We start from the raw sequence: 27,140 nt of genomic DNA, 5'->3' as shown, positions 1-27,140 counted from the left end.
CCTATATAAAAATATATAAATGGTCTTAATGGTATATAAAGTATCTTAAGGAAACTGTCTTAAGCTATAGAAAACTCTGAATTAAATTACAAAACACTTAATATGTCAAACTAAGTAAATAATTCTTGGTCATTTGTCTATCTTGATGCCACAACTTTTACTGCTGAAGAAAAACTGGGATACAAATGCACAGCCGTTGGAATCTGCAGTGTCAGGAGTTAAAAATACTCTAGCTAAGCACTTTCTTTATACTTCTGGAACAAAAAGAGAAGCAACTGACATTCTCAGCTTGCTTTTCAGAGACTTCTGGGAAAGGCTCTTCTTCTAATCCCTATTCTAGACTACAGCATAAGCATCTGGGTCAAAAATTGGGAGGACACAAAATCACAGAATACTATAGTTGAAAGGGGCTTTAATTCCCCTAGGTTCAACTACTTCCTTTCCCTACACCCAGGAAACAGGAGAACCTAAAGAGAGGTAAGGGTACAAAAGCAAAGGGGCCTTCTAATTCTTGATGTGACCACATAGTTGGGGATAAAGGTAAACTATAAAATCAGAAAAAGAAAGATACCATAGTATCAAATACAATCAGGTAAAAAGAATAAGATATTAATTGTAGGCTAAACTTCAGCTTACTTAATGGAATATTGTCTGCACTTAGGCCACCAAACAGGAAAAGTGTATCATCAGCTATTGGTGTTAAAGTATGCCATGACCGATGTTTAGGGTTTTCTCCATTAATAGGAATCCTGTGGTGAGGGAAAAAAAAGAAAAGTCAAGTCAAAACAATTTTGACTATGTTAGTCAAAATGAAGATTTTTGATCATCTCAGATCTCAAAAGAAAAAACTGCCCTTCCCAGTTTAAAAAAATTTGATTCTACTAATCCCACCTACAAGAATATTTTAAAGCATTCTTAAATTCTTAGACAAATTTACACAATTTCTTTCCTTGTAATGTCTATCCCTCTTGCCCACAGAACACAGACTGAAAATTTTAAAAGTTAATTCCTAGTTATTCACAATGCATACTGAGCATCATTCCTACAGAAACTGAGCTGGATCCTGTGGGGCTCCTAGGCACAAAAGCCTTTCTGTGTCCCCTTCTCTGAGTTCCAAACGGCAGGTTCAGTTCAGTTCAGTTCAGTCGCTCAGTCGTGTCCGACTCTTTGTGACCCCATGAATTGCAGCACGCCAGGCCTCCCTGTCCATCACCAACTCCTGGAATTTACTCAAACTCATGTCCATTGAGTCGGTGATGCCATCCAGCCATCTCATTCTCTGTCGTCCCCTTCTTCTCCTGCCCCCAACCCCTCTCAGCATCAGGGTCTTTTCCAGTGAGTCAACTGTTTGCATGAGGTGGCCAAAGTACTGGAGTTTCAGCCTCAGCATCAGTCCTTCCAATAAACACCCAGGACTGGTCTCCTTTAGAATGGACTGGTTGGATCTCCTTGCAGTCCAAGGGACTCTCATGAGTCTTCTCCAACACCACAGTTCAAAAGCATCAATTCTTTGGAGCTCAGCTTTCTTCACAGTCCAACTCTCACATCCATACATGACCACTGGAAAAACCATAGCCTTGACTAGATGGACCTTTGTTGGCAAAGTAATGTCTCTGCTTTTTAATATGCTATCTAGATTGGTCATAACTTTCCTTCCAAGGAGGAAGCATCTTTTAATTTCATGGCTGCAGTCACCATCTGCAGTGATTTTGTAGCCCCCAAAAATAAAGTCTGACTCTGTTTCCACTGCTTCCCCACCTATTTCCCATGAAGTGATGGGACCAGATGCCATGATCTTCGTTTTCTAAATGTTGAGCTTTAAGACAACTTTTTCACTCTCCACTTTCACTTTCATCAAGAGGCTTTTTAGTTCCTCTTCACTTTCTGCCATAAGGGTGGTGTCATCTGCATATCTGAGCTTATTGATATTTGTCCTGGCAATCTTGATTCCAGCTTGTGCTTCTTCCAGCCCAGCGTTTCTCATGATGTACTCTGCACATAAGTTAAATAAGCAGGGTGACAATATACAGCCTTGACGTACTCCTTTTCCTATTTGGAACCAGTCTGTTCCATGTCCGGTTTTAACTGTTGCTTCCTGACCTCCATATAGGTTTCTCAAGAGGCAGGTTATGTGGTCTGGTATTCCCATCTCCTTCAGAATTTTCCACAGTTCATTGTGATCCACACAGTCAAAGGCTTTGGCATAGTCAATAAAGCAGAAATAGATGTTTTCTGGAACTCTCTTGCTTTTTCCATGATCCAGCGGATGTAGGCAATTTGATCTCTGGTTCCTCTGCCTTTTCTAAAACCAGGGCAGATTGAAACAGCTGCTAATCAGGGAAAGGAGAGGGTATAGAAACAAGGGAGGAGCAGTGAAGAAACAAAAGTGCATTCTTGGGGCAGGGCCTGGTTCCCTCAAGGGATATGCATAATATCTTTGAACTCTTCTGTAGCACTGAAACCCTCAGCAAATGGAAGATGTTAACTACTCGATGAAACATTCATCATGGCAGAGAAGGTCAGAGTTTGCCCGTCATCATCTGACATCAGACAATCTCTGGACTGAAGGAATGTGGACCCTGCGCAAACCCTGATCCTTATCAGCAGCCCTGTTCCTGAACTGTAAGACTCCTCACAAGCTCCCTCGGGTGGGGACACACAGTTTTGAGGGCATTAGCCCACTGTGACCCCCTTTGCCTGGCAAAGAGACAGAGCTATTCTTTTTTACTTCACCCAAAACTCTATCTTTGAGATTTAATTTGGTGTTAGTGTACAGAGGCCAGATTCGGCTTCCCTGTTGGTAAATCAGCAAAAACCTCTTCAGGTTTTCAATGTAATTATTTTCATGTCTATCATTTTTTTGACTGTTGTTTCATGTTTAGTTTTGTATTTTCAGCTGATTATGGGATTTTGTTGTCTTTTACTTTGGTCTTTTTACTATGGAATTTCCTGAAAACACTAGTTACTCCAACTGCAAAATAAAAGCATGCAAGCCATTCCAGATCCAGGATAAACCTCTAAAGATTTCAAACAAATATTGCCATATTCTTAAAATAAAAACATAAACACAAGGACTTCCTGGTGCATAGGACACAGGTTCAAACTTTGGTCAGGGAACTAAAATCCCATATGCCATGCATTGAGGCCCAAAAAAAAACCCACACAGAAAGACCATAAGTGCAAAAGTTTAACTAATTTAGGAGGTGAGAATAACATGGGCCCGTGGTAGAAGACGTAATTTGTTTTTTCCAAAATGGAAATATTTTTACTGTTTTTATAACTATTAAAAAATATTTGGGTTACAAAATGTTCAACCACAAAATTAGTTTTTATAAAGGAGAGTTCTGTAATCCTGTTCTCCAGCAATAAGAAATCATAATTTGGTATATATCTTTCCTGACTTTTATGTACATTTAAACATATTTATTAAAAATATACAAATAGAATCATATATTCTGACTGTAAATTTTTTTCATTCAATTAATATGTTGCAGAATATTTCCATGAAGCATTGTTTCCTTTGGTAATGGAAGCATGGCAGTTCACTGGGCAAATGTACCATGATTTAACAGACCCCACTTATGGACATGAGGGTTGATGTCATGTTTTTGCTTTTATAAATAATGTGGCCATAAACATCTTTGTTGTATATGCACACACATATACACATATGTGCACACATATAAATACTTGTCCTATTTTTGTCTTAGGAGGAATTTTGGATCAAAGTAGAAATTCCATATTTTAAACACATTGCCAGACCACCTTCCAGAAAATTGTACCAATTTAAACACCCACCAATTGTGTTGTTACAACCTAGGATACACTGGTCATTTGTAATTATTCTTCCTGGTAAGTGAAAAATTATTATTTTTATTTCAATTTCTTTAATAATTTATGAAGGTAAACAATTTAAAAATAATTTATAAATATTTGTATTTCTTCTATGAGTTGCTCATTCATGTTCCTTGTTCAGTTTTACTGTATTGTCTTTTTCTTACTGATTTTCTGAGCTCTTGTGAATCATAGCCCTTTCTGTTAGAATTACTGTAAATATTACTTCTAGTTTGCTTTTTGCTTGCATTTTCCAACTTGCCTCTTAACTTTTTATGGTATATATTTCTACACAGAAATATTTAATTCTTAAGTGGTCTTATCAGTCTTTTTATTTATGAATTTTAGGTTTATATCATCTTTAGAAAAGCTTTTTCCATGCCAAGATTTTAAAGATAAATTGTTATATTTCCTTCTAGTACTTCTGTGGTTTCATTTTTTAACAGTATTTGTACTTTGGCATCGGAGAAGGCGATGGCACCCCACTCCTGTACTCTTGCCTAGAAAACGCCATGGACGGAGGAGCCTGGTAGGCTGCAGTCCATGGGGTCGCTAAAAGTCCGACACGACTGAGTGACTTCACTTTCACTTTCACGCATTGGAGAAGGAAATGGCAACTCACTCCAGTGTTCTTGCCTGGAGAATCCCAGGGGCGGAGGAGCCTGGTGGGCTGCTGTCTATGGGGTCGCACAGAGTCGGACACGACTGAAGCTACTTAGCAGCAGCAGCGGCAGCACTTTGGCATAATGTGCTGGCTTAAAGCTCAACATTCAGAAAACTAAGATCATGGCATCTGGTCCCATCACTTCATGGGAAATAGATGGGGAAACAGTGGAAACAGTGTCAGACTTATTTTTTTGTGCTCCAAAATCACTGCAGATGGTGACTGCAGCCATGAAATTAAAAGACACTTACTCCTTGGAAGAAAAGTTATGACCAACCTAGATAGCATATTCAAAAGCAGAGACATTACTTTGCCAACAAAGGTCCATCTAGTCAAGGCTATGGTTTTTCCAGTAGTCATGTATGGATGTGAGAGTTGGACTGTGAAGAAGGCTGAGCGCCGAAGAACTGATGCTTTTGAACTGTGGTGTTGGAGAAGACTCGAGACTCTCCTTGGACTGCAAGGAGATCCAACCAGTCCATCCTAAAGGAGATCAGTCCTGAGTGTTCATTGGAAGGACTAATGCTGAGGCTGAGACTCCAATACTTTGGCCACCTCATGCGAAGAGCTGACTCATTGGAAAAGACTCTGATGCTGGGAGGGATTAGGGGCAGGAGAAGAAGGGGACGACAGAGGATGAGATGGCCGGATGGCATCACCAACTTGATGGACATGAGTTTGTGTAAACTCCCGGAGTTGGTGATGGACAGGGAGGCCTGGTGTGCTGCAATTCATGGGGTCACAAAGAGTCGGACACGACTGAGCGACTGAACTGAATTGAGGTGATGGCTCTGATTCTATCTCATTACGTGAACAGCTGAATTGGTAGCTAAATATATTATTCTATTTCTAAATATATATTAGGAGCAATAAAATCTGATTTTGACTCACTTGATTATCTGTTTGTTATCTGACTCCATTAAAACTTCATTATTTCTTAAAGACCCTTAAGAATTTGTAATATAAAACCAGTAATTTCAAAAAAACCCCAGCACATTCACATAATCAATTTTTCACTGTTAGTGTTCTCATGTTTTAGGTAGCCTGATTAAAGAACAAACTCTATATTTATATCTATATATTTCTTGCTTAGGCAAACAATCTGGAGGGGAAGAAAACATCTGTTCAGTTTTACAGACCCAAATTTGGATTATAGCATGCATGTGCAGACACACACAAATCCAGAAATACCTACAGGTTAAAACAATTCTTAGAATTTCAAACTTACCTTCCCGACCAGGTCCAGGTATCTAAGTTTAGATAGTGCAAATCATTCATCCTAGTTTGCTAAAATAAAATGTATGAAATTGGTCACTGTTCTAAATATTTAACGGACTTAAATTTTGGCTTTAAAATAAAGTCATATTAAAAATAGATCAACTCTATTTTACTTAATATCAGAAGTTTACACATTGGGAAACAATGTTAAGCATTAATAAAATTAGCATAGAGCTACCAAATTAATGTGTCAAGGGAGAAAGGAAAAAATGAGTATAAACTAACAAGATTTAGATAATAAGTAAAGTTTTTCTGATAAATCACTGAAGTGAAGGATTCTCCGCATTAAAGTATGATTTATAATCATCTGTGATTACTCAGATACGGTCTGTTCGGGTAATAGAAGATTTTTAGAAGTTATTATTGAACGGTGTTTTAATCTCCAGACTATCTGAACGTTCAGCTATTCCACAAAATCAAAGGATAAATTTTTTATAGGAAACATCAAACAAAAAAGACCATTTCCATAAAAAACACTAACCAACACACGTCCGCCAAAGATATAGCCCTTATTTCCAAGAACTGCACACGTATGCGCGGCTCGTGGCTGTGGTGGAATGCCACCCTGCAAGCAGAGATCAGAAAACAGAGCACAAAGGCTTAGAACATCTGTAAGTTATATTCCTATGCTCAATATGCAAAATTCTTGCTGCTAGGTTACAATTATGTATGTAACTTAATTAAAAACCCTAATGCAAAAGTCTATTCAAGGTAGTAAGCAATTATAGACAAATACTACTCTTAAGGGATTAATTCACTCAGATCTTTATTTTTTTTAATGTTTTCCTTAAATACCTGACACTATTTGGCAGCATGAGGTTTCACATTAATTTTAGCTCAAAATGTAAAGATTAAAAAATTAAATTTAAAGACATTCTCTTTGTCTCTCTGACACACCCCACCCCTTCTTTCCTCTCTTTTCTCTCTCTCTCTCTCACACACACACATACACAGAGTTAATATTATGAATGACAGTACACAGAGTGGTAATCTCAGAGACTCTAATAAAAAAATTACATCTGTCCCTGAAGGCTCTTGGTGCTTCAAATTCCACAATAAGAACTTTACTCTTGGCTTAAGCCAGTGTTTTATCTCTTACTAAAACTCTTGACTAACTGATAATATACCTTTATCCTTTACTTTGAATAAATATAGCAGATCTTTTCTTCAGAGAAGTTTTAGATTGGTGGGAAAAAAGTACAATGAGTAGATGAATGAATAAAATATAAATAATTTTCTGCATAATTTCCACGTGTTCATGATGAGTACTTTTCTGTTTGTATTTTTCATTCCAAATTCTGAAGGAACCCAGTATTTTCAGCTCGTTGGCTACCAAATGTGGGCATACAAAATTTAATCTCTGCATCAAAGATCATAACTTTCTACACTTTTCAGGTTTATTTGAATAAGGTCAACACGGTAAGAAATAATTCTGATATTACCTATATGTGTGTGTGTTAGTTGCTCAGTTATGTCTGACTCTGCAACCACATCGACTATAGCTCACTAGGCTCCTAAGTCCATGGGATTCTCCAAGGCAAGAATACTGGAGTGGGTTGCCATGTCCTTCTCCAGGGGATCTTCCCGACCCAGAGATCGAACCTGGATCTCCTGCACTGCAGGCAGATTCTTTACCATCTGAGCCACCTGGGAAGCCCCTTTACCTATATAAGATTTTTAAATAAGTGAGAGGGAACCATTTGTGTTGCAGTTCCCAACTCTTCAAGCAAAACAAGTTTTAGTATCCAGTCTCTGATGTGAAATTTTAGAAAAATTCTTCTACTACATACATGTTCATTGTGAAATAAATGAACTTTCTCCTTTTTTATTTATGAAATACATTTAATAGCCAATCAAAGCTTCTGAATAAACTGGGTTCATATTAATCCAAACAAAAACAAAGTAATGGCATTTGCATTAGCCTATGGAAAAAGCAAGAGAGTTCCAGAAAAACATCTATTTCTGCTTTATTGACTATGTCAAAGCATTTGACTGTGTGGATCACAATAAACTGGAAAATTCTGAAAGAGATGGGAATACCAGACCACCTGACCTGCCTCTTGAGAAATCTGTATGCAGGTCAGGAAGCAACAGTTAGAACTGGACATGGAACAACAGACTGGTTCCAAATAGGAAAAGGAGTACGTCAAGGCTGTATATCGTCACCCTGCTTATTTAACTTCTATGCAGAGTACATCGTGAGAAATGCTGGACTGGAAGAAACATAAGCTGGAATCAAGATTGCCGGGACAAATATCAATAAGCTCAGATATGCAGATGACACCACCCTTATGGCAGAAAGTGAAGAGGAACTAAAAAGCCTCTTGATGAAAGTGAAAGAGGAGAGTGAAAAAGTTGGCTTAAAGCTCAACATTCAGAAAACGAAGACCATGGTATCCGGTCCCATCACTTCATGGGAAATAGATGGGGAAACAGTGGAAACAGTGTCAGACTATCTTGCGGGGCTCCAAAATCACTGCAGATGGTGATCGCAGCCATGAAATTAAAAGACGCTTACTCCTTGGAAGGAAAGTTATAACCAACCTAGATAGCATATTCAAAAGCAGAGACATTACTTTGCCAACAAAGTTCTGTCTAGTCAAGGCTATGGTTTTTCCTGTGGTCATGTATGGATGCGAGAGATGGATTGTGAAGAAGGCTGAGCTCCAAAGAATTGATGCTTTTGAACTGTGGTGTTGGAGAAGACTCTTGAGAGTCCCTTGGACTGCAAGGAGATCCAACCAGTCCATGCTGAAGGAGATCAGCCCTGGGATTTCTTTGGAAGGAATGATGCTGAGGCTGAAACTCCAGTACTTTGGCCACCTTATGCGAAGAGTTGACTCATTGGAAAAGACACTGATGCTGGGAGGGATTGGGGGCAGGAGAAGAAGGGGACGACAGAGGATGAGATGGCTGGATGGCATCACTGACTTGATGGACGTGAGTCTGAGTGAACTCCGGGAGTTGGTGATGGACAGGGAGGCCTGGCGTGCTGCGATTCATGGGGTTGCAAAGAGTCGGACACAACTGAGCAACTGAACTGAACTGATTGTGTAAACTGTGCAAACGATGCACAGTGCTTATTAAGTTGTTTGAAATACTCAAGATAACGCAATTCTGTTCTCATAGGGTTAAGAATCCTGTGTAGGAAAACTCTTTCAACCTTCCACTTTATGGATGACACAGTATGTGTGTGTGTTAAGTCGATTTAGTCATGTCTGACTCGCTGTGATCCTATGGGCTGTAGCCCACCATATCCTCTGTCCATGAAATTCTCCAGGCAAGAATATTAGAGTGGGTTGCCATGCCCTCCTCCAGGAGGTCTTCCTGACCTAGGGATTGAAACCAGGTCTCTGGCATTGCAGGCAGATTCTTTAAGTATTAAAAACCAATGCATCTCCTCCATTGGCAGGTGGGTTCTTTACCACTAGGGTCACCTGGGAAGCCTATGTCACCCTCTGCTGCTAAGTCACTTCAGTTGTGTCCGACTCTGTGTGACCCCATAGACAGCAGCCCACCAGGCTCCCCTGTCCCTGGGATTCTCCAGGCAAGAACACTGGAGTGGGCTGCCATTTCCCTCTCCAATGCATGAAAGTGCAAAGTGAAAGTGAAGTCACTCAGTCATGTCTGACTCTTGGCGACCTGTGGACTGCAGCCTACCAGGCTCCTCCATTCATGGGATTCCCTAGGCAAGAGTACTGGAGCGGGGTGCCACTGTCACACTCTATGGCTTATCTAAAAGTACACAGCTCTTTCATGACACAATTAGAATGCAAATTCAATTTCTTCAACTTCAAAACAAGTAACTGTTACACTGTATCAAGTTACCTTGCACTTTGATGCAGATATTGAGGAACAATGAATTAATTTAAGGAAGTGTCTAGAAAATAAAGAAAACAGATTCTAGCTGCAACCACATCAGAAAAACTTTCAGATAGAATATAAACAATGTAAGAGTTCTTTGTTGGAGTACATTTGTTGGAGAAGACTCTTGAGTGTCTCTTGGACTGCAAGGAGATCCAACCAGTTAATCCTAAAAGAAATCAGTCCTGAATATTCATTGGAAGGACTGATGCTGAAGCTGAAACTCCAATACTTTGGCCACCTGATGTGAAGAATCGACTCATTGGAAAAGACTCTGATACTGGGAAAGATTGAAGGCAGGAGGAGAAGTGGGTGACAGAGGATGAGATGATTGTATGGCATCACCAACTTAATGGACATGAGTTCAGCGAGCTCCAGGAATTGGTGATGGACAGGGAAGTCGGGCATGGTGCAGTCCATGGGGTCAAAAAGAGTCAGACATAACTGAGTGACTGAACTGAACTGAACTGAAGAACATATCTGAAGAAATGATCAGAGAGATCACAGTGAAAATACTGTTAAACATTAACGAAAAGTGTCCCGTGCCTGTTAGGCTGTTGGCACAGAAGGATGGGAGGGTTACAAACTACGGTAAGGAGAGACAGTCACAGAAAGACCTGAAGTCCTAAAGAACTCCTTATAAGCTACTTCAGCTCACTGATCCCAAGGAGCACATTCTAAAACTATGTGTGCAGTAGCTCCAGATTTTTGCTTATTGTCTAAGGAAGCAAAGTGTTAAGAAGCCTGAAAGAGATCTAGGATGAGTTTTAGTAGATCCAGTGTCAATAAAATTTCTCTCCACTTGCTTACTGATATGAAATTATTTTAAGAGAGACAAGATGCTTTTATTTCATTAACACATAAATCTTAACATTCAAATACTGACTGCAGGAAATGTCCATCAGCAAATATGATTGACTGATAGTTGATGAGTTCCAAAATTAGAATAGAACAGAAGAACATTGGAAATGTGAAAGCCACTGCTAGGAAAAAGAGGATGCTGAGATGGGTCAAGCCTTGCAACACTTTTTATTTTGCATAGAACTTCCCTCACTTCCATTTACAGAAGCTGAACTGCAAGGAATTTTATGTATACATGTATGCTGTGGTTTATTCATTAAGTTGTGTCCAACTCTTTTGCAACCCCAGGGACTAGAGCCCACCAGGCTCCTTTGTCCATGGGATCTTCCAGGCAAGAATATTGGAGTGGGTTGCCATTTCCTTCTCCAGGGGATCGTCCCAAACCAGAGATCAAACTTGTATCTCCTGCTTTGTCAGTGGGTTCTTTACTGCTGAGCCAACAGGGAAGCCCATATGCCTGCCGGTTAGTGGATAAAAATTTGGTCTTTCCCTAGGCTATAGCAGCATCACCTAGCAACTGTTCTTCTCATAACATTGCTTGCATGACTCATAACTGTACTTGTTGACAATCCTCCAATCCTCTCAAATCCTCTCTCCTCTCTTTTAAAATCACAGAGAATAGAATTTGAATCAAATTTTGGGTTTTGTTCAAAAATTTGAACACAAATTTTGTTCAGTATTTTATTCTGCACAGTTCCAGTGATCTGACCAACACAATACCTTACTCCCCTAGGGACAGGTCTCAAACTCGGGCCTGGGCAATCATACCCTTGGCAACGGGGATTGATATAGAGGAGGAACACACCTAAGTAGAGCCAGAGTCCTTTTTCTAGGGTGAAGATACAGACATTGAGAAAATACAGCACCAACCGAAAGAACTGCTGGTATAGGCAGGGCTATATTCCCTCCTAAATGAGCTGGCCAGTCTGCAGCAGACAGAATAAGCTAGCACACAGAGAAGCAGGGAGAAGCCAATAGAAAGATGGAAATATTGTGATGAGGTTGGGTAAATTGCTCCAGTTCCTAAGGCCCTGGTCCCTGTAGCTTTTCCACTGTGTGAGCCACTTCAAAATATACCTCCCAGCTATGCAAGAATTCTTTATGGCTTAAACTAATGTGAATCTGTGTTTGCTCACTAGCACATGAAAGAGTATTAAGATTTCATGAGTTTATGAAACATAGGCTTTTCAAAATCATGAACTTTGCTACAAAAGGACTTTTAAAAAGAGCCTTCATTAAATTAGGGCATTACACGGAGAAACAGTGGAAACAGTGTCAAACTTTATTTTGGGGGGCTCCAAAATCACTGCAGATGGTGATTGCAGCCATGAAATTAAAAGACGCTTAATGTCTTTTATGACCAACCTAGACAGCATATTCAAAAGCAGAGACATTACTTTGCCGACTAAGGTCCATTTAGTCAAGGCTATGGTTTTTCCAGTAGTCATGTATGGATGTGAGAGTTGGACTGTGAAGAAGGCTGAGAGCCGAAGAATTGATGCTTTTGAACTGTGGTGTTGGAGAAGACTCTTGAGAGTCCCTTGGACTGCAAGGAGATCCAACCAGTCCATCCTGATGGAGATCAGCCCTGGGATTTCTTTGGAGGGAGTGATGCTAAAGCTGAAACTCCAGTACTTTGGCCACCTTATGCGAAGAGTTGACTCATTGGAAAAGACACTGATGCTGGGAGGGATTGGGGGCAGGAGAAGAAGGGGACGACCGAGGATGAGATGGCTGGATGGCATCACTGACTCGATGGATGCGAGTCTGAGCGAACTCCGGCAGTTGGTGATGGACAGAGAGGCCTGGCGAGCTGTGATTCATGGGGTCGCAAAGAGTCGGACACGACTGAGCGACTGAACTGAACACTTGTGGGTAAAGAATGATGATGGCACCTCTCTAGAGTTTTCTAGAAAACCTTAACCTGGAGAAAAATATGTGATAAAAAAACAATAATAGTGACTGCACTCAAGAGAACCCCTTTCTATATGATTACAAACTCAATTACTAACAGCCAATAACTTAGTAAAAGAAATTCACTTTAAAAGTGTTAATGACTATAAAACATAAAGGTGACTTTTCGGAATACTTACTTTAATTTCGGGCTGAAGCCAACTCTGTGTCTTTGTGTCAAATATGTGAACATCATTATGCCATCCCCAGAATATCTGCTCTTCCTAAAACATAAATTTTTAAAAGGTTTTAAAAGGTTTTAATGACTTTTAGATTTGCATGATAGTTTCACTGCATATTTACTGGTGAAATAATAGACAATTTTACAGAAATACCGTCAAGTGTGACCATAGTTATAAACTTAACGAGTATCACCAGTGGCTCACAAAGTGCGATCCCTAGGCTATAGCAGCATCACCTAGCAACTGTTCTTCTCATAGCATCGCTTTCATGACTCATCACTGTACTTGGTGACAGTTCTCCAATCCTCTCAAAGGACTATCTCTTTGAAAATTGCAGAGGATAGAATGATATTTAGATTTGAAAATCTGTTTTCCTAAAGTACATGTGCCAAATTTCTAATATTTGCTGTTAGAAACTTTAGGGAACAGTGGTTCTTTTTGTAAAAGAATTCTAATCACTTAACTAAGCAGCTTATTCTTATACATTAAATGTATGCTTACTCTCCTTTGTTTTCTAGGAAGACTTGGCAAGACAAAGATTTAGCAGTTAGACTGTATTTAGTATCTTCTGCATTGCTGAAATCCTCTGCCACTACTCAAGCTTACCTCTGCAGCAGTTTTGTGTCATACGTCAGGACTATATCATTCATTTTCATCAGGACTTGTCAAACAAGTCAAATAAACTACATAATTTACCTAGTTCAGAATCTAAGTGAAAAAAATCTACCTGTACATCATAAACTTCAGGATGTGATCATTAGCCTAACTATACTAGTTGAGAAAAAAAATGAGAGCTTCCACTGATGAGCAAAAATAATTGGACATAATTAGTGGGAAGTTATATTACTAAAAATTATCAGTAATACTGTCAGTAGCAAAACTTAAAAGATACTTCATTTTAAAAACTGAAAAACCATGTAAACTACTTTTGTCACTTAAAAACCATTCAATTTTATTAACATATATTAATTTCACACATAGTCTAAGTAAAGCCTATGGAGAAATTTTAAATACTCATATACAAAGAGATATACATGATATGTACATATATCTTTACATTAATAATGAATAATAATAAAATACACTAGTAGAAGGTAAAAGTGAGGCTACTGTGTATCTTAGTGGGAAGATCAATGGCTTTTAAAGTTATCTTTTAAAAGATTTCATTTTTGTAAGTCATGACTTCTTTCATTAATATAATAGTTTATTCTCTAGCCAGTAAGAATAAGTAGAAAAAAGCAGTAGCACTACCAACTTACTCATTGTCATACAGAAGCCAGTCTGAGCTATGAATAGTTCTGGCGGACGTACCTAAAAGGAGGTGTATGTCAGCAACAGCCACTGTGGTTACCTATGAACAGAGTTTTTCAAGTTGTGCTAAAGCCACTACTTGTCTACTAGAAGCATCTGTAAGTGATTTATGACATCAGAAAAGAAATTACTCTGCCAGTAGCAATGAAGGCTGATACTATTAGGTGAGAAAATCTCTTGCAACTGAACCCAAATTCAAAAGAGAGAAAAGACACCTTTTTTTTTTTTTCATAATATCAATTATAGCAAATTAAAATGAGAAGGACTGGGCTCATTATTTCTAAAAACTTTAAGGCGACACTAAATTAGAGGAAAATGTAAACAGTGATTACTCTCTTACCCAAGATGCATCATGAACATCAAAACAATCTTGGAGTTCATTATGTCTCCTACACCCATAGCCACCAAAATATATTAATCTGAAAAACAAAACAAAGGACACACTTTGGGAGTTCTGCTTTCAGCTTGTTCACAGAAAGTTGAAAGATATCATTTCTCTCACAACCTAAACAAGCCATATAAACTACAAAACCATAATTAAAAAAAAAAAATCAAACCGCTATGGGAACACAGAGACCTAAGCAAACTAATTCCAGAAAGTGATGAGCCTGTAGCAGGAGAGAGAAACCCATGCTTTTATCCTTGATGCAACAGGAGGAGGAAGACCCTGGCACACACAGGGTTTGTAAAAGAAGCCAGCCAAAATTTTAACAGTCACATGTAGGCTCACACAGCAAACTAGAACTTTAAGAGACTCAGTCACCTAGGGAGTTTGAATCTATTCAAAAAGTATTCACATAATCTTCAGAGAGGACTTACGGTCAGTCACCAAGAGAATGAAGCAGCAGAGAGCAGCGCAATTCTTCTTGAGGCAATTTGAGCTATCAACTCTAAAGTTTGGGATCAGGATAGGAAATCTGGAGGAAACACCTCAGAGTGCTGCCCGCAAAAGGCCAGGGAGGACATGCAATGCTTAGAGCGATCACTCAAGGTACAGAAAGTATAAAGTGGAATTGGGGAGCAAAGAGAACTCCCTAGCAACCTAAATTCCTACTAATTAGGCTATGGAACAAGGAGGGATCTCTCACAGTTCTGAGAAGTAAGAACATGGCTGTGAAGCCCAGCTCAAAATCTCTACACAATCCCTAGTGCTCAAAATGTGGGGCCCTAGCAAAGAAAATTCTTGATCCTGCATCAGAACATTTGAAGCCAGTGCTAAAACTGAAAGAAACTAAAGCTGCAACAAAGCCTAAGCACAGGCCAACTGCAGGTTAGACTGACTTAAAGCACACTCCAGCAGTCTGAAAAAGAAAGAACGGGCATGCCCTTTTCTGGAGAGATGCATTGTTTACTACAACTTTACTGTTCTTTCAAATAGAATGTCTCTCATATGATGTAAAATTAGAAAGTATATGAAAAGGCAAAAAAAAGTGACCTGGGATCAAGAGAGGAAAGAGTCAATATAAGCTGACTTCAAGGTGGCCCAGATATTGGAATTAGCAGACCTGGCCTTTAAAGTAATTCTAACAGAAATAGTAACAGACCAATTTGTACAAGGTGGACAAAGTTCAGGAAGAACGAGGTAATTTTGGCAGAGACATGGGGACCCCTATTATAGAGGCAATCAACTTAAGATGAAGTGATTAGGGTAGGCACTAATTCAATATAACTGGTTTTCTTACAAAAGGCGGAAATTTGGAGGAAGACAAGCAAGTACAGAGAGAATGCGACGTGACTGTGAAGGCAGAGACCTGAGTGATGCTTCTACACCCCAAAGATTACCAGCAAGTCGCCAGAAGCTAGGGAGAGGCATGAAGTAGGTTCTTCCTGAAAACCCACAGAATGAGCCAACCTTGCTGACAGTCTGATCCCAGACTCCTAGTCTCCAAAACGACGAGACGATACATTTTTTGACACACCCCATGGCATGTGGGATCTAGTTCCCTGACCAGGATGCACACCTGTGCCCCTTGCAGTGCAAGTGCAGAGTCTTAACCACTGACAGCCAGGGAAATACATTTCTGTTGTTTAAATTATTCAATTTATAGAACTCTGTTACATCAGCCCTAGCAAAATAAACATTTACCACAATTATAAATGTATTATCCTTTGATCCAGAAATCAGATTGTGAAATTTTATGCAACAAATAGATCTGCAATTATATGTATATAAACACAAAGATATTCATTAAAGCATAGTTTGTAAAGGCATAGGAATTGAAATAATCTAAGTGTTGCTTCATCTATAGGGAAAAAGCTAAATAAACTATAGTATATCCTCATGGGAGATTACTATGCAGCTGTAAAAACAAACAAAAACAAAAAAAACAGCTTTCCAACTAGAGATATAGAAAAATCAAAGTTCTCCATGGTAGTGTAGACTAAAAGAAGCAGTAGGATGCAGAATAGTGTAGAGTACACAGATGTTTGTGTAAAGAGGAGGCAGAAAAGATACAGATAAATATATAGAATACTATTCTCTCTATATATATTTATACATATGTATACGGGGCTCCCTGGTGGCTCATAGGTTAAAGCATCTGCCTGGAATGCAGGAGACCCGGGCTTGATCCCTGGGTCAAGGAAGATCCCCTGGAGAAGGAAATGGCAACCCACTTCAGTATTCTTGCCTGGAGAATCCCATGGAAGGAGGAGCCTGGTCAGCTACAGTCCATGGGGTTGCAAAGAGTCAGACACAACTGAGCGACTTCACTTTCACATATATATACATACATATGTATTTGCTTCTGTTTGCTTAAAATAACAGAGGGCAATTGTTCCCAAATGTGTCTGCACCTTGGAATTACTTGAGCAGCTTAAAAAAATCATACTCCCATTGATTGTAATTTAGTCTAGGGTATCACCTGGGCTTCACAGCATTTAAAAAAAAAAATCCCTATATTATTCCTATGGCAAACAAGTTTGAGAACCACTGCTATAAAAATACAAAAGATGTTGATAAAAGTAGCTATTTGTGCATCTGGAGGGGTAGGAACAGGATGGATGGGAGCAACAATGGGAGCCAGACTTTTTAATATGGTTTTGATTTTTAAACTGTGTGACTATAATAACTATCCAGAAAATTAATAAAGTAATTAATTTAAAAAAACAAATAGTTGCTTCCACCATATTTATTCTTATGACCTGGTTCTTAACTAGCATTCAAAACTGCCTTTACCATCAGTGTCAAAACAGTTTGTAATTATATCTTGAAAAGAATTCAGAGTTTTAAGTTTTCTCTGTTTTGGACACAAGCTATAATCCTTACTCGAATGCAGTTAATGAGGTGGTTTTGCTGCATTACCTGTCTTTATATACCCAGCAGGAAAGTTTATCACGTGGTGTGGGTGGTTGCCCTTCAAAGTTGGTGATTTTTTCCCAAACGTAGGTTCCATCTCTTGTTCGCAAATTAACAAAATAAAGCTTTTAAAAGAGGAGAATACTATTAACAGACAGGGCATCAGAAAATTAAATATATGTCACAGGGACAGGTGATCCAAAATTAATATTACTTTTTATTTTTAAAAGGTAAAAATTTTAATTGTAGAGTTAATGAAAATGGGACTATGTTTTAGAAGCAAAAATGGTATATGAAACATACTGAAATGAATCTTTACCCTTCTTGTTCTTGCCCTATGGATATCAACCAAGTAAGCAGTTAATTCTGAAGCAGAAGGATCTGGGATCAGAGAGGAGCAGGTATGCTGCATTTTCACTCTATCTTTTGAAACCTTATCAGTTAGCTCAAGCTTTTCTACACGTCTTCTTTGCAAAATACTTGTAAGCTTGTGAGATGAAGTGACACATTAAACATTACATTTTCTGTACTCCTGAATTGAAAAAAAAAAAATTACTCGATTGCTGTATCCTTTGTCATCATATCCTCCAAAAACGTACAGCTTTCCATTTATGCAAGCACCGCAACTTCCTGACATGGAGGTAGGGAGTTCTCCTTCCATGAGGTGCATTGTCCTGCAGCAAGAATAACGTGGAATTCCGTAACTTTCCAGAAAGGCAAATTAAAATTCCTTTTGAACTCCATCAGTACTTTTTCAATGAAAATTGTCACTGACAATTACAATTAAGATATCATGGTAGCCAATACTCTAAAAACTGTAAGAAGATCCATGGTAAAGATTTTTCAACCTACTGAGGGAAAAAGTTACAAAATCTTCTCATGTCACCAGAATTGGGAAATAGTAGAACAAAACAAAGTCTTCAGAATGGTAAAGGACAACGAATGAGGCGGGGAAGGGATTTGGGGAGAGAAACATCCAGAGGGAATAAAGCACTGAAAGAAAAGGAAAGGGAGACAACATAATACTGCAGTATGTTCCGAGTATGGTCTCAAATCTCCTGTTGTCTATGACAACAGTTACAACAGGTACTAAGATTGGACATTATGCAATGTAAAATTACTTACCACAACCCACTATCAATATCATAGGTCCAAATCTCATCATTAGGCAAATATACTTCATTGTCTTCAATAGACTAAAAACACAGAATACATAAAATTACGTTTATTATTTACAAAGTAACAACTAAACAGTTGCTCAGGATGGGAAAACCACAATGAAAACAGTGAAAAACACAAAAGCCTTAAACAGCCTCAAAGATGGTTTTTTTCAATAGAAATTAAGATAGATCAAAAGAGAAGGGGAAGAGAGACATTTTCTCAGAGAAAGTAGGCAAATACACAAGTACATGAGTCTCAGAAGAAGACTGAGGGCCATTAAACTTTCCAAGGAAGTTCAAGAAAGAGAAAACAGCAGAACAGTAACATTAGAGCAGAATACTGAAGACTATGAATCCAGAAAGAAAAGGAATATTGAAAAAGGGCAATATATTTGTGGTAAAAGGGAGTAGGTAAGAAAGGAAACTTTTATGAAGTATAATTAAGAGCACGATATCATATACCTTGATTCACTGGACATGTTTTTTGAGTGCCTACTATGTGCAAGGCATAGTGTTAGATGTCGATTAAATATAGAATCTAAGGATCAAGATAAATTTAGCTAGTCAAAATGTCAACTCCAAATATTAATAATCTCTAAAGATGCTGATAACATATACAGCACATTCTGATATTTATAATGAAAAGAGAAATAAGAATAAAATAACAATTTTCTTTATGTTAAAGTTAAAAACCTAGGGATTAAAACAAATCCTTACATAAATCTGTCAGGATTACTTAAAAGTTATAAGGTAACTCAAAAAATAGCTAGTTGCAAAAGATGTTTAAGAATATCTAAGAATTAAATGTCTAAAAATTTAAGAATTTCTGTATGATGTATAAATTATTAACATGCTAAGTAGAATTAGTTAATTCTCCTTGCTCTATTAGTTAAAATTTTTAAAATAGTATCCTGACTACTGGGTCTGTCTCTAACTCCATCTCTGTTTCTGTCTGTCTCTCTCCCCCGCCCCTACTCTCATACACTTATGCTCAGAATAGAAAAACATTATATTTCCAAGGAAACTTCCACTCTGACTGAGGAAACCATGTCTGACTGATGGACAAGTAAACAACTGTTAAGAGAGGGAGTTAACTGTATGACCCTAAGGTTTAACGGCATCCAGCTCTAGGAGCCACACGTGCACCTTTACAACAGAAATAGTATGAAAATGGCTTCTGTCACTTTTCTGCTGAAGCCCCTTCAGTGCTTCCCTGTTGCTCTCAGGATGGTCTAAAATTCTTATGATTCTGTGCTGTATGGCACCTGCTATCCCTCCAAAGTTCTTCTTGCCTTTAATCGTTAAGTTTCAGTCTTCCTTCCGTTCCTAAATCCATGCAAGTTTCCAACTGGACCTTCACCTATGCTCTTCTCTCTTCTTGCAATGCTCTCTCAGAATGTGTTTGGCTAATTACTCTTTCTTTGGGAATCATTTTGTTGCTTCTTTAATCTTCTAGAATAAGGTTAAGAGATTAAGGTCCCTGTTAAATGCTCTCATAAATCCTGTACTTTCCCTTCCAAGTCCTTTGTCTTTATCATATACACACAGCACCACCACTGCCACGATACAAGCTTCATGAGTGCATAGATCATGTTTATTTTGCTGTTCCCAGAGTCTCACAGTGACTTGGACATACAAGACAAATAGAATATTTGTGGCTTAAGAGAATGGATACATGAATAATACTTATTAAACTGACTGTATGCTCATCTCATGAATAAAAAGAGAAGTCCGTTTAATCTTTAAAAGCGGTGTTGCAGAAAACCTAATGGAGCACAGAACTGAACAATTTGGTCCTAGTTCCTTATTTTCTCAGTGATTTCACTCCTAAATTGTCCCTTTTCTTTTACATCATCAAATTTTGCTTCTGTGGTAGATCACCCCTACCAATACTCAAACATGCCTTAGTATTGCTCATCTGAAAACAAAACTCTTCCACAAATCCTTCTCTTATTTCTCAGCTCCCTTCATAACAAAGGTTCCATACTGAGTTATAGTGGAACTCTCCATTGCTTCACTGCTCATTACAACATGAACCCAGATCAATCAATTCAGACTCATTCCACTAAAACTGCTTTTTTGAAGGTTACCCTAAAAAAAAAAGAGAGAGAATTAGTGAATTTATTAATCCAGAAACATAGCCCAGAGAGATGGAATATATAAAAAAGAAGTTAAGAGACATGGAGGAAGAGAGAGAATGAGAGTGAGGAAACTTGACTCAAGAAAAACTGGAAAAAATGAATAATCTCAGTTTTGATTGAATCAGAGATTTAAAATCTCCCCCACCCAAAATACCAAACCCAGATGGCTTTACAGATGAGTTCTTCCAAACACTCACAGAACAAATAATTAAATCTTCCAAAAAATCTACTCCAGAATATAAAAGAAGGAATACTACCCAAACCACTTTTGAACAAAGATGTAACACTGCTTTAAAAAGTAATGAGTAAATAGGATCCACTTGATGTATATAAAAGGTAACATATGATACTAACTTGTACTTAATCCAAGGAATGGAACATTGATTTAATATTACAAATATTACTACTATTTTTTATAAGTCATCACATTTGGCGAGTAAAGAAGAAAAAACATAATTATCTCAGTATAATGCAAAAGTCACTCTTGGAAACTCAACATTCATAAATTGAAAAAGGACACCTACAAACAAACAAACAAAACCCTAAGCAATCATCAAACTTAACGGTTAATAGTTTAAAACAATCCCTCTGAGATTAGGAGCAAGAAAAAAATAGCTTTCGTTTTACACTGTACTTTAGGTCCACCGTGTAGTTTAAAAAAAAAGGAATAAAGATTAGGATGAAAGAAACAAAGCTGTCATCATGTGTAGATTCCACATAGAAAATAAAGATAATAACAGATGGATTTTGAGAATGAATGTATATTTAGAAAGCTTGCCAGAGTAAAAAATATTCAAGTTAGTTGTATTTCAAAATACCAGTGATAATCAAGAAATTTACTTTTAAAGAAACTAACATCAAAAAATACAAAGAAGCCAAGAGTAAACCCAATAAAAGATATATAAGATATTGATGAAGATACTACAAAACTTTATTGAAAAGACATAAAAAAATCTTGAATAGAGATATACTACATACTTGGACCTGAAGTCTCAATTTCATAACATGTCTATCACTCTCAAATGATCTAAAGATTGAGTACAGTAACATAAAATCTTAATAGAGTACTTTATTTGACAATCTGATTCTAAAGTTTATACAAATGAGGAGGTACGGTGGAAAGCAAGTTAGCAGTTCTTCTAAAAGTTAAATGTGGAATAACCACATGACCCAGGAATTCCACTGCTACGTATCCAAAAGAATTGAAAATAGGAGCTCAGATACTTGTAATACCAATCTTGATATCAGAACTATTTACAATTTACAAAAGGTGGCAACAACCCAAGTGTCCCAACAACAGATGAATGGATAAACAAAATGTGGTATTCTCCATAAAAGGAATAAGTTCTGATCATACTGCAACACAGGCAAACCATGAACGTAATATGCTGAATAAAAGAAACCAGACTCACAAATACAAACACTGTTAGGATCTCATTTACATGAAATATCTAGAAAAAGGCAAATGTATAAAGATAGAATGGTTAGGAGTTAGCAGGGACTGGGGTAAAAAGGGAGGGAGGCAGAATTTCTGTTTGGAGTAAGAGTTTTGGAACTAGACAGTGGTGCAGGCTAAGTCGCTTCAGTCAGGCCCAGCTCTGTGAGACCCTATGGATTGCAGCCAGCCAGGCTCCTCTGTCCACGGGATTTTCCAGGCAAGAATACTAGAGTCAGTTGCCATGCCCTCCTCCAGGGCATCTTCCCGACCTAGAGACTGAACCCATTCCTCTTACATCTCAAGCACTGGCGGGCAGGTTCGTTACCGCTAGCACCATGTGGGAAGCAGATAGTGGTTACACTATACAACACTGAATATAATGCCACCAATTGTACACTAACTTGGTGAAGATGACAAATTAAATGTTTTATACATTTTACTATAATAGAAACAGAAAAGAAAATGTATATGAAACAAAAGTCCCTAAATAACCAAAATATTCCTCAAGAGCAAGATAGAGTGTGAGGGGGGCTTTTACCATCCAACATTCAGACTTCTAGTAAAGCTGTTGTAATTTAGACACTGAGGGAGGTTCTGTCACAAGAATAAACAGCAAACTTCACAGAATAAAGAACCTAGAAACAGATGACACAAACATGGAAACTTGATGAGTGACATAGTTTGCATATCAGTAGGGAAAGAGGAGACTATTTAATATATGACATAAGAATAACTGATTATCCATATTGAAAATATAATAAAATTGGATCCCTACCTATAACCAACCAACCAACCAAAAAACTCAGATTAAAAAAAATTAAATGTGGACGGCAAAACCAAAAATTGTTTAGAAGACAAAATAGGAGACTTTATGATCTCCACACTGGGAAAGATTTAAGATGCAGAAAGTACAAAGCATTAATGTCATTAATTAAAAGCCTCTGTTGAACAAAATATAATCATCAAGAAAATACAAAGATAAGCTGCAAACTGAGAAAAGTCAAAGCTGCTCAGTTGTGTCCAACTCTGCAACCCCATGAACTATACAGTCCATAGAATTCTTCAGGCCAGAATACTGGAGTGGGTAGCCTTTCCCTTCTCTAGGGGATCAAACCCTGGTCTCCCACATTGCAGGTGGATTTTTTACCAACTGAGCTACCAGGGAAGCCTCAAACTGAAAAGACATATTAAACTCATACAACTATATAATTAAAGAATTCCTATAAATCAGTAAAAAAGAACTCAATAGACAGGTGAGCAAAAGACATGAACCAGTGTTTTTACAGAAAACACAAATAGTTCATAAAGCTATGAAAAGACACCCCACTGTATTGTAATTATGGAAAGCAAATAAAAACCACAATGAAATATGTCATCACACTCACTGGATTGGCAAATTTGAAGGCCAGATGGTACCAAATGTTGTCAAGGATGTGGAACAAGGAGGAAGTTGGTGAGGGTGGTATAAATTGATACAAATATTTTGGTAACACTGATGTTTCCAATTTAATTTGGAAGTGTGTGACCAGGCAACCCAGCATTCCATCCCTTGGTGTATGCCCTAGAGAATGTATATGCCCCCTTGCATGTATAATAGGAGACATGTTACAAAGAATGCTCAATGCAGCATTGCTTACAATTCCAAAAAGAAAAGAAAAACCTGAAACATTCAAATATACATCAATAGTGGATAGATAAGGAAATTGCTGTGAATTCACACAAGAGAATATTATATAGTACACACATCAAAATAATAAATCTAGGGGAGATTTCCAAAATATTTAATAACTGCACAGGATAGAAACTGACCAAACAAAATAAACACTAAGCAAACAGTCACAGCCATGCAAGTGCCCACTAGCTGAATACAAGTAATGTATGAGTCTAAAACACACAATGTTAACTAAAAGAATTAAGTCATGAAAGAAAACCCATGCTCTGATTAAAAAACCAAATAATATATTGTTTAGGGACAGATGCATAAGTGATAAAACTATAAACAAAATGGTGATTAATAAGAAATCAAGATAGTGGTAACCTATGAGCATGGGAGGAACTATATAATCAGGGAAGGATAAACAGGAAACTTCTAAGGTACTGATTTTAGCTGATTTCTTAATCTGGAAGTACAACATGATAGTTATTTTACATATCCTTTTGTATAAACATTTCAAATTTTTAAATTAAAGAATAAAATTCTAATAAATGAATATTAGGTAGCTCATGGAATCATCAGGGAAGCTGGAGAACCAGCTTATGATAAGGGAAGCAAAACCTAAAAACCCAGAAAACCAGACTGAAGTGCAAACTGCCCCAGTCGCTGGTGAGCAGCTTGTAGAACTACCTTTTATGCCAAGGACCTTATCTTCCTACAAATTCTATGGGTAGCTAAGAATCCTCTTTACGTCGTGATTCTTACATCTTTATTCTTAAGTCCAAATCTACCACACATACATCTAACCAATAGCATCCAGGCTACTTGCCCAGAACCTAGCTGCAAGCGAAGCTGGAAAAAACCTGGTACTCTGGTTCTTTTTTATTGGGCACCTACTATGAGCTATGTCTGACTCAGGACACCAAGGACAGAATAGGGAACAAAATTCCTATCTTTACAGAATATATTTTCTATGAAGGTACGTAGGAGGTACTCAGACAACTAAAATAAATACTCAGACAACTAAAATAAGACTCACTTAGTGGGGGATACTACAAGAGGAAGGGGATTCAAATTCTGGCCATCTAAAAAGAATTAACATCTCCACATAATATGGGTGGTCTGTGTGACCACCTATGACTAAATAATTAAGTTAAAGAAATACTCACTTAAGGCTTTTAATACACATTGCTAACTTTCTCTCCAAAAAAGTTTGCTAGTGCATGAGTAATTCATTTCCCTACGCTTGTCTCAAAAATTTTTTAATATTTGCATATTGGAAAAGAAAATTTTCATTTGTGTTTCTTTGATTCACAATCTATTTCTTTCCTTTTAAATTTCTGTGCATGTCCACTGCTCATTTTTCAGAGAAATATCAACCTTTATTTTTACAGACCTTTTGTCTATGACATATGTTGCAAGTAACTTTGCTAGTCTGTCATTCACCTTCTCACTTTATGGTGTTTAAAAAGCACAGAGTTTAATTTTTAAAACTTTGATCTTAACTGCTCTAAGATGATTAAGCAATTTTCCTTTTATATTAAAAAACAACTTGCAAACTTTTTCCCTTATAGTTTTTTCCCAATTCAGTTTTTCTTTTCCCAACTCAGAATTTTACAAGTCACATATTTTCTTCTGGTATCAAATAGCTTAATTTATCTATATTTGTTAATCCTAAACTCTATCATTTTCCTCCAGTAGTCCCAGGAACATATTGAATAAGTAACTGTTTTTCCAGAGTTGAAATGCTGCCTTTTATATACAAAATACTCTTATATGCTTGGTTGTTTATGTAATTCCTTCTCCATTCCATCATGCTATTTTAACTCATACCACTGATTTTTTTCAGTATTGTGTTATGTTTTAAAATCTAGTACTGTAAACCTCCAACTTTCATTATTTTCAAACATTTTCTAAATTGATTCTTCTTTCCTTTAAGTCCTTTTCCAGAACAGAAACATATAGTTAAACAGATTCATGCAGCTAGCTTGTATAAGGAAAGGTTTAGGGCAAAATGTATTAACATCAATTGTATTATGCAAATAAAACTGTTCATATGATTAAACCTTAAGAGGAAAGTATATAATCTGTAAACACGCTAAAACATTGTGCTTCTCCTCAAAAATTTAGAAAAAACTACTCACAACTTTTAAATGTTCCTAGTTGTAATACTAAAGTTTGTATGAATTTCAGTAGTGTGGAAAATATATGAGAAAACTAGGAACAAGAGAATATTCTGGCACCAATTAGAATTTACTTTTTTCAGCACTGCTGCTCTTACCTCTAGAGGTAGGGCTATTTTCAGATACACTGGATTTTACAAGATGTTCAATAATAGGGTAATAATAATTTAGACAGATAAATGTGGGCCATTCAAGTTTTAGGATATACTTTTGTCAATTTTAACACACATTGCGTTCATGAGGAGGAAAACTGGGTTTGGAACAAACAATCTGGAATCAACTGAATACTATTCTTAACGACTGACTATTGGATTATCTCTAGATTCCAGGGCCTTTTAGCTGTTCAGAAGGATGTGAATAAAACAACTGTTGGAATGATTCTACTATTTCATCATGATATGCCATGTCTTCTTTTCTGCCTCCCACTCTCTCTTTCCTTCTGCTTATGCCTTAGACATACTGTAAGTGCTGACAATCCCTGGATTTAAAAGTAGGCTTGATCCAAATCTGTGCGGTACTTTCCAGGGTGTTCTTATAGCATTTACTCATTGGATTAGTAGCAGGAAGTATTTCTATTTACTGACTATCACCTGAAAACCTGGAATCTTACCAATTACACAATTTTCAAGATTACAATGAAATGTAAAAACTCCAGACATTTCAGTTATGGGCCCAACAGATATCTATATTGTCACCAGATATGAGATATTACAGATTACTATCTTAAGTGAGATTTTTTTCATCTGTCACAACACTAGAATTAATATAGCCCTGAAGTCTGACAACTGTACATCCTCAAGTGGTATACCTCAAAACAATAAAAATATTTATTCTGCAAAAACCATCATTATATCTAGACTATATTTTCACCAAGAACACGAGGTGGAACTATTAGACCTTAAGAAAGCCTAATTTATGTTTATCATAGAAAAAAATAGGCTTTGGAAATCCAATATATCTGATTTGGAATCTGCTGCCCGTGCAGCCAAACGGTCAAATTATTTACTCTTACTGACTCATAGACCTTATCTTTAAAATAGTATATTACTTACCTTAAAAGGTATAGTAAGGATTATTTAAGATTAGGAATATGAGATTTCCTAACACATGCCACGTACAGTAGGCACTCAAATGTGAGTTCTGATTTTCCCATCCTGACACTGAATCAGATTAAAAATAAACACAAAACAAAAACCAACTTGGATGTGAGAATCATTTAACATACACAGTATGTTCTTTATTTCTTTGAGCGATTCAGTCATGTTACATCTGTCACATAACAGTATCGAATCAGTCAGAAAAATATCTGTTCTACCTCC

The 27,140-nt window shown here is 37.3% G+C and overlaps 1 protein-coding gene across 2 annotated transcripts in view; it reads right to left on the bottom strand.

The window, feature by feature from the left end:
• Window positions 1–27,140, bottom strand: part of KLHDC1 (kelch domain containing 1) — a 76,347-nt gene that overhangs the window by 12,860 nt on the left and 36,347 nt on the right. For both annotated transcript variants that reach the window (XM_069596125.1, XM_069596123.1), the window contains exons 2-9: window positions 18,371–18,441; window positions 17,802–17,919; window positions 17,252–17,370; window positions 14,288–14,366; window positions 12,595–12,678; window positions 6,258–6,341; window positions 5,727–5,785; window positions 637–749 (exon numbers count right to left, since the gene is read on the bottom strand). In XM_069596125.1, coding sequence (XP_069452226.1) covers window positions 637–749; window positions 5,727–5,785; window positions 6,258–6,341; window positions 12,595–12,678; window positions 14,288–14,366; window positions 17,252–17,370; window positions 17,802–17,919; window positions 18,371–18,441 — 727 coding nt within the window. The remainder of the gene's footprint in view (window positions 1–636; window positions 750–5,726; window positions 5,786–6,257; window positions 6,342–12,594; window positions 12,679–14,287; window positions 14,367–17,251; window positions 17,371–17,801; window positions 17,920–18,370; window positions 18,442–27,140) is intronic.

This window comes from Ovis canadensis, chromosome 7, assembly GCF_042477335.2.
Source record: "Ovis canadensis isolate MfBH-ARS-UI-01 breed Bighorn chromosome 7, ARS-UI_OviCan_v2, whole genome shotgun sequence".
Classification (NCBI taxonomy): Eukaryota; Metazoa; Chordata; class Mammalia; order Artiodactyla; family Bovidae; genus Ovis; species Ovis canadensis.
Note: the sequence above shows the minus strand (reverse complement) of the source record. Positions and strands in the feature narration are given on the sequence as shown.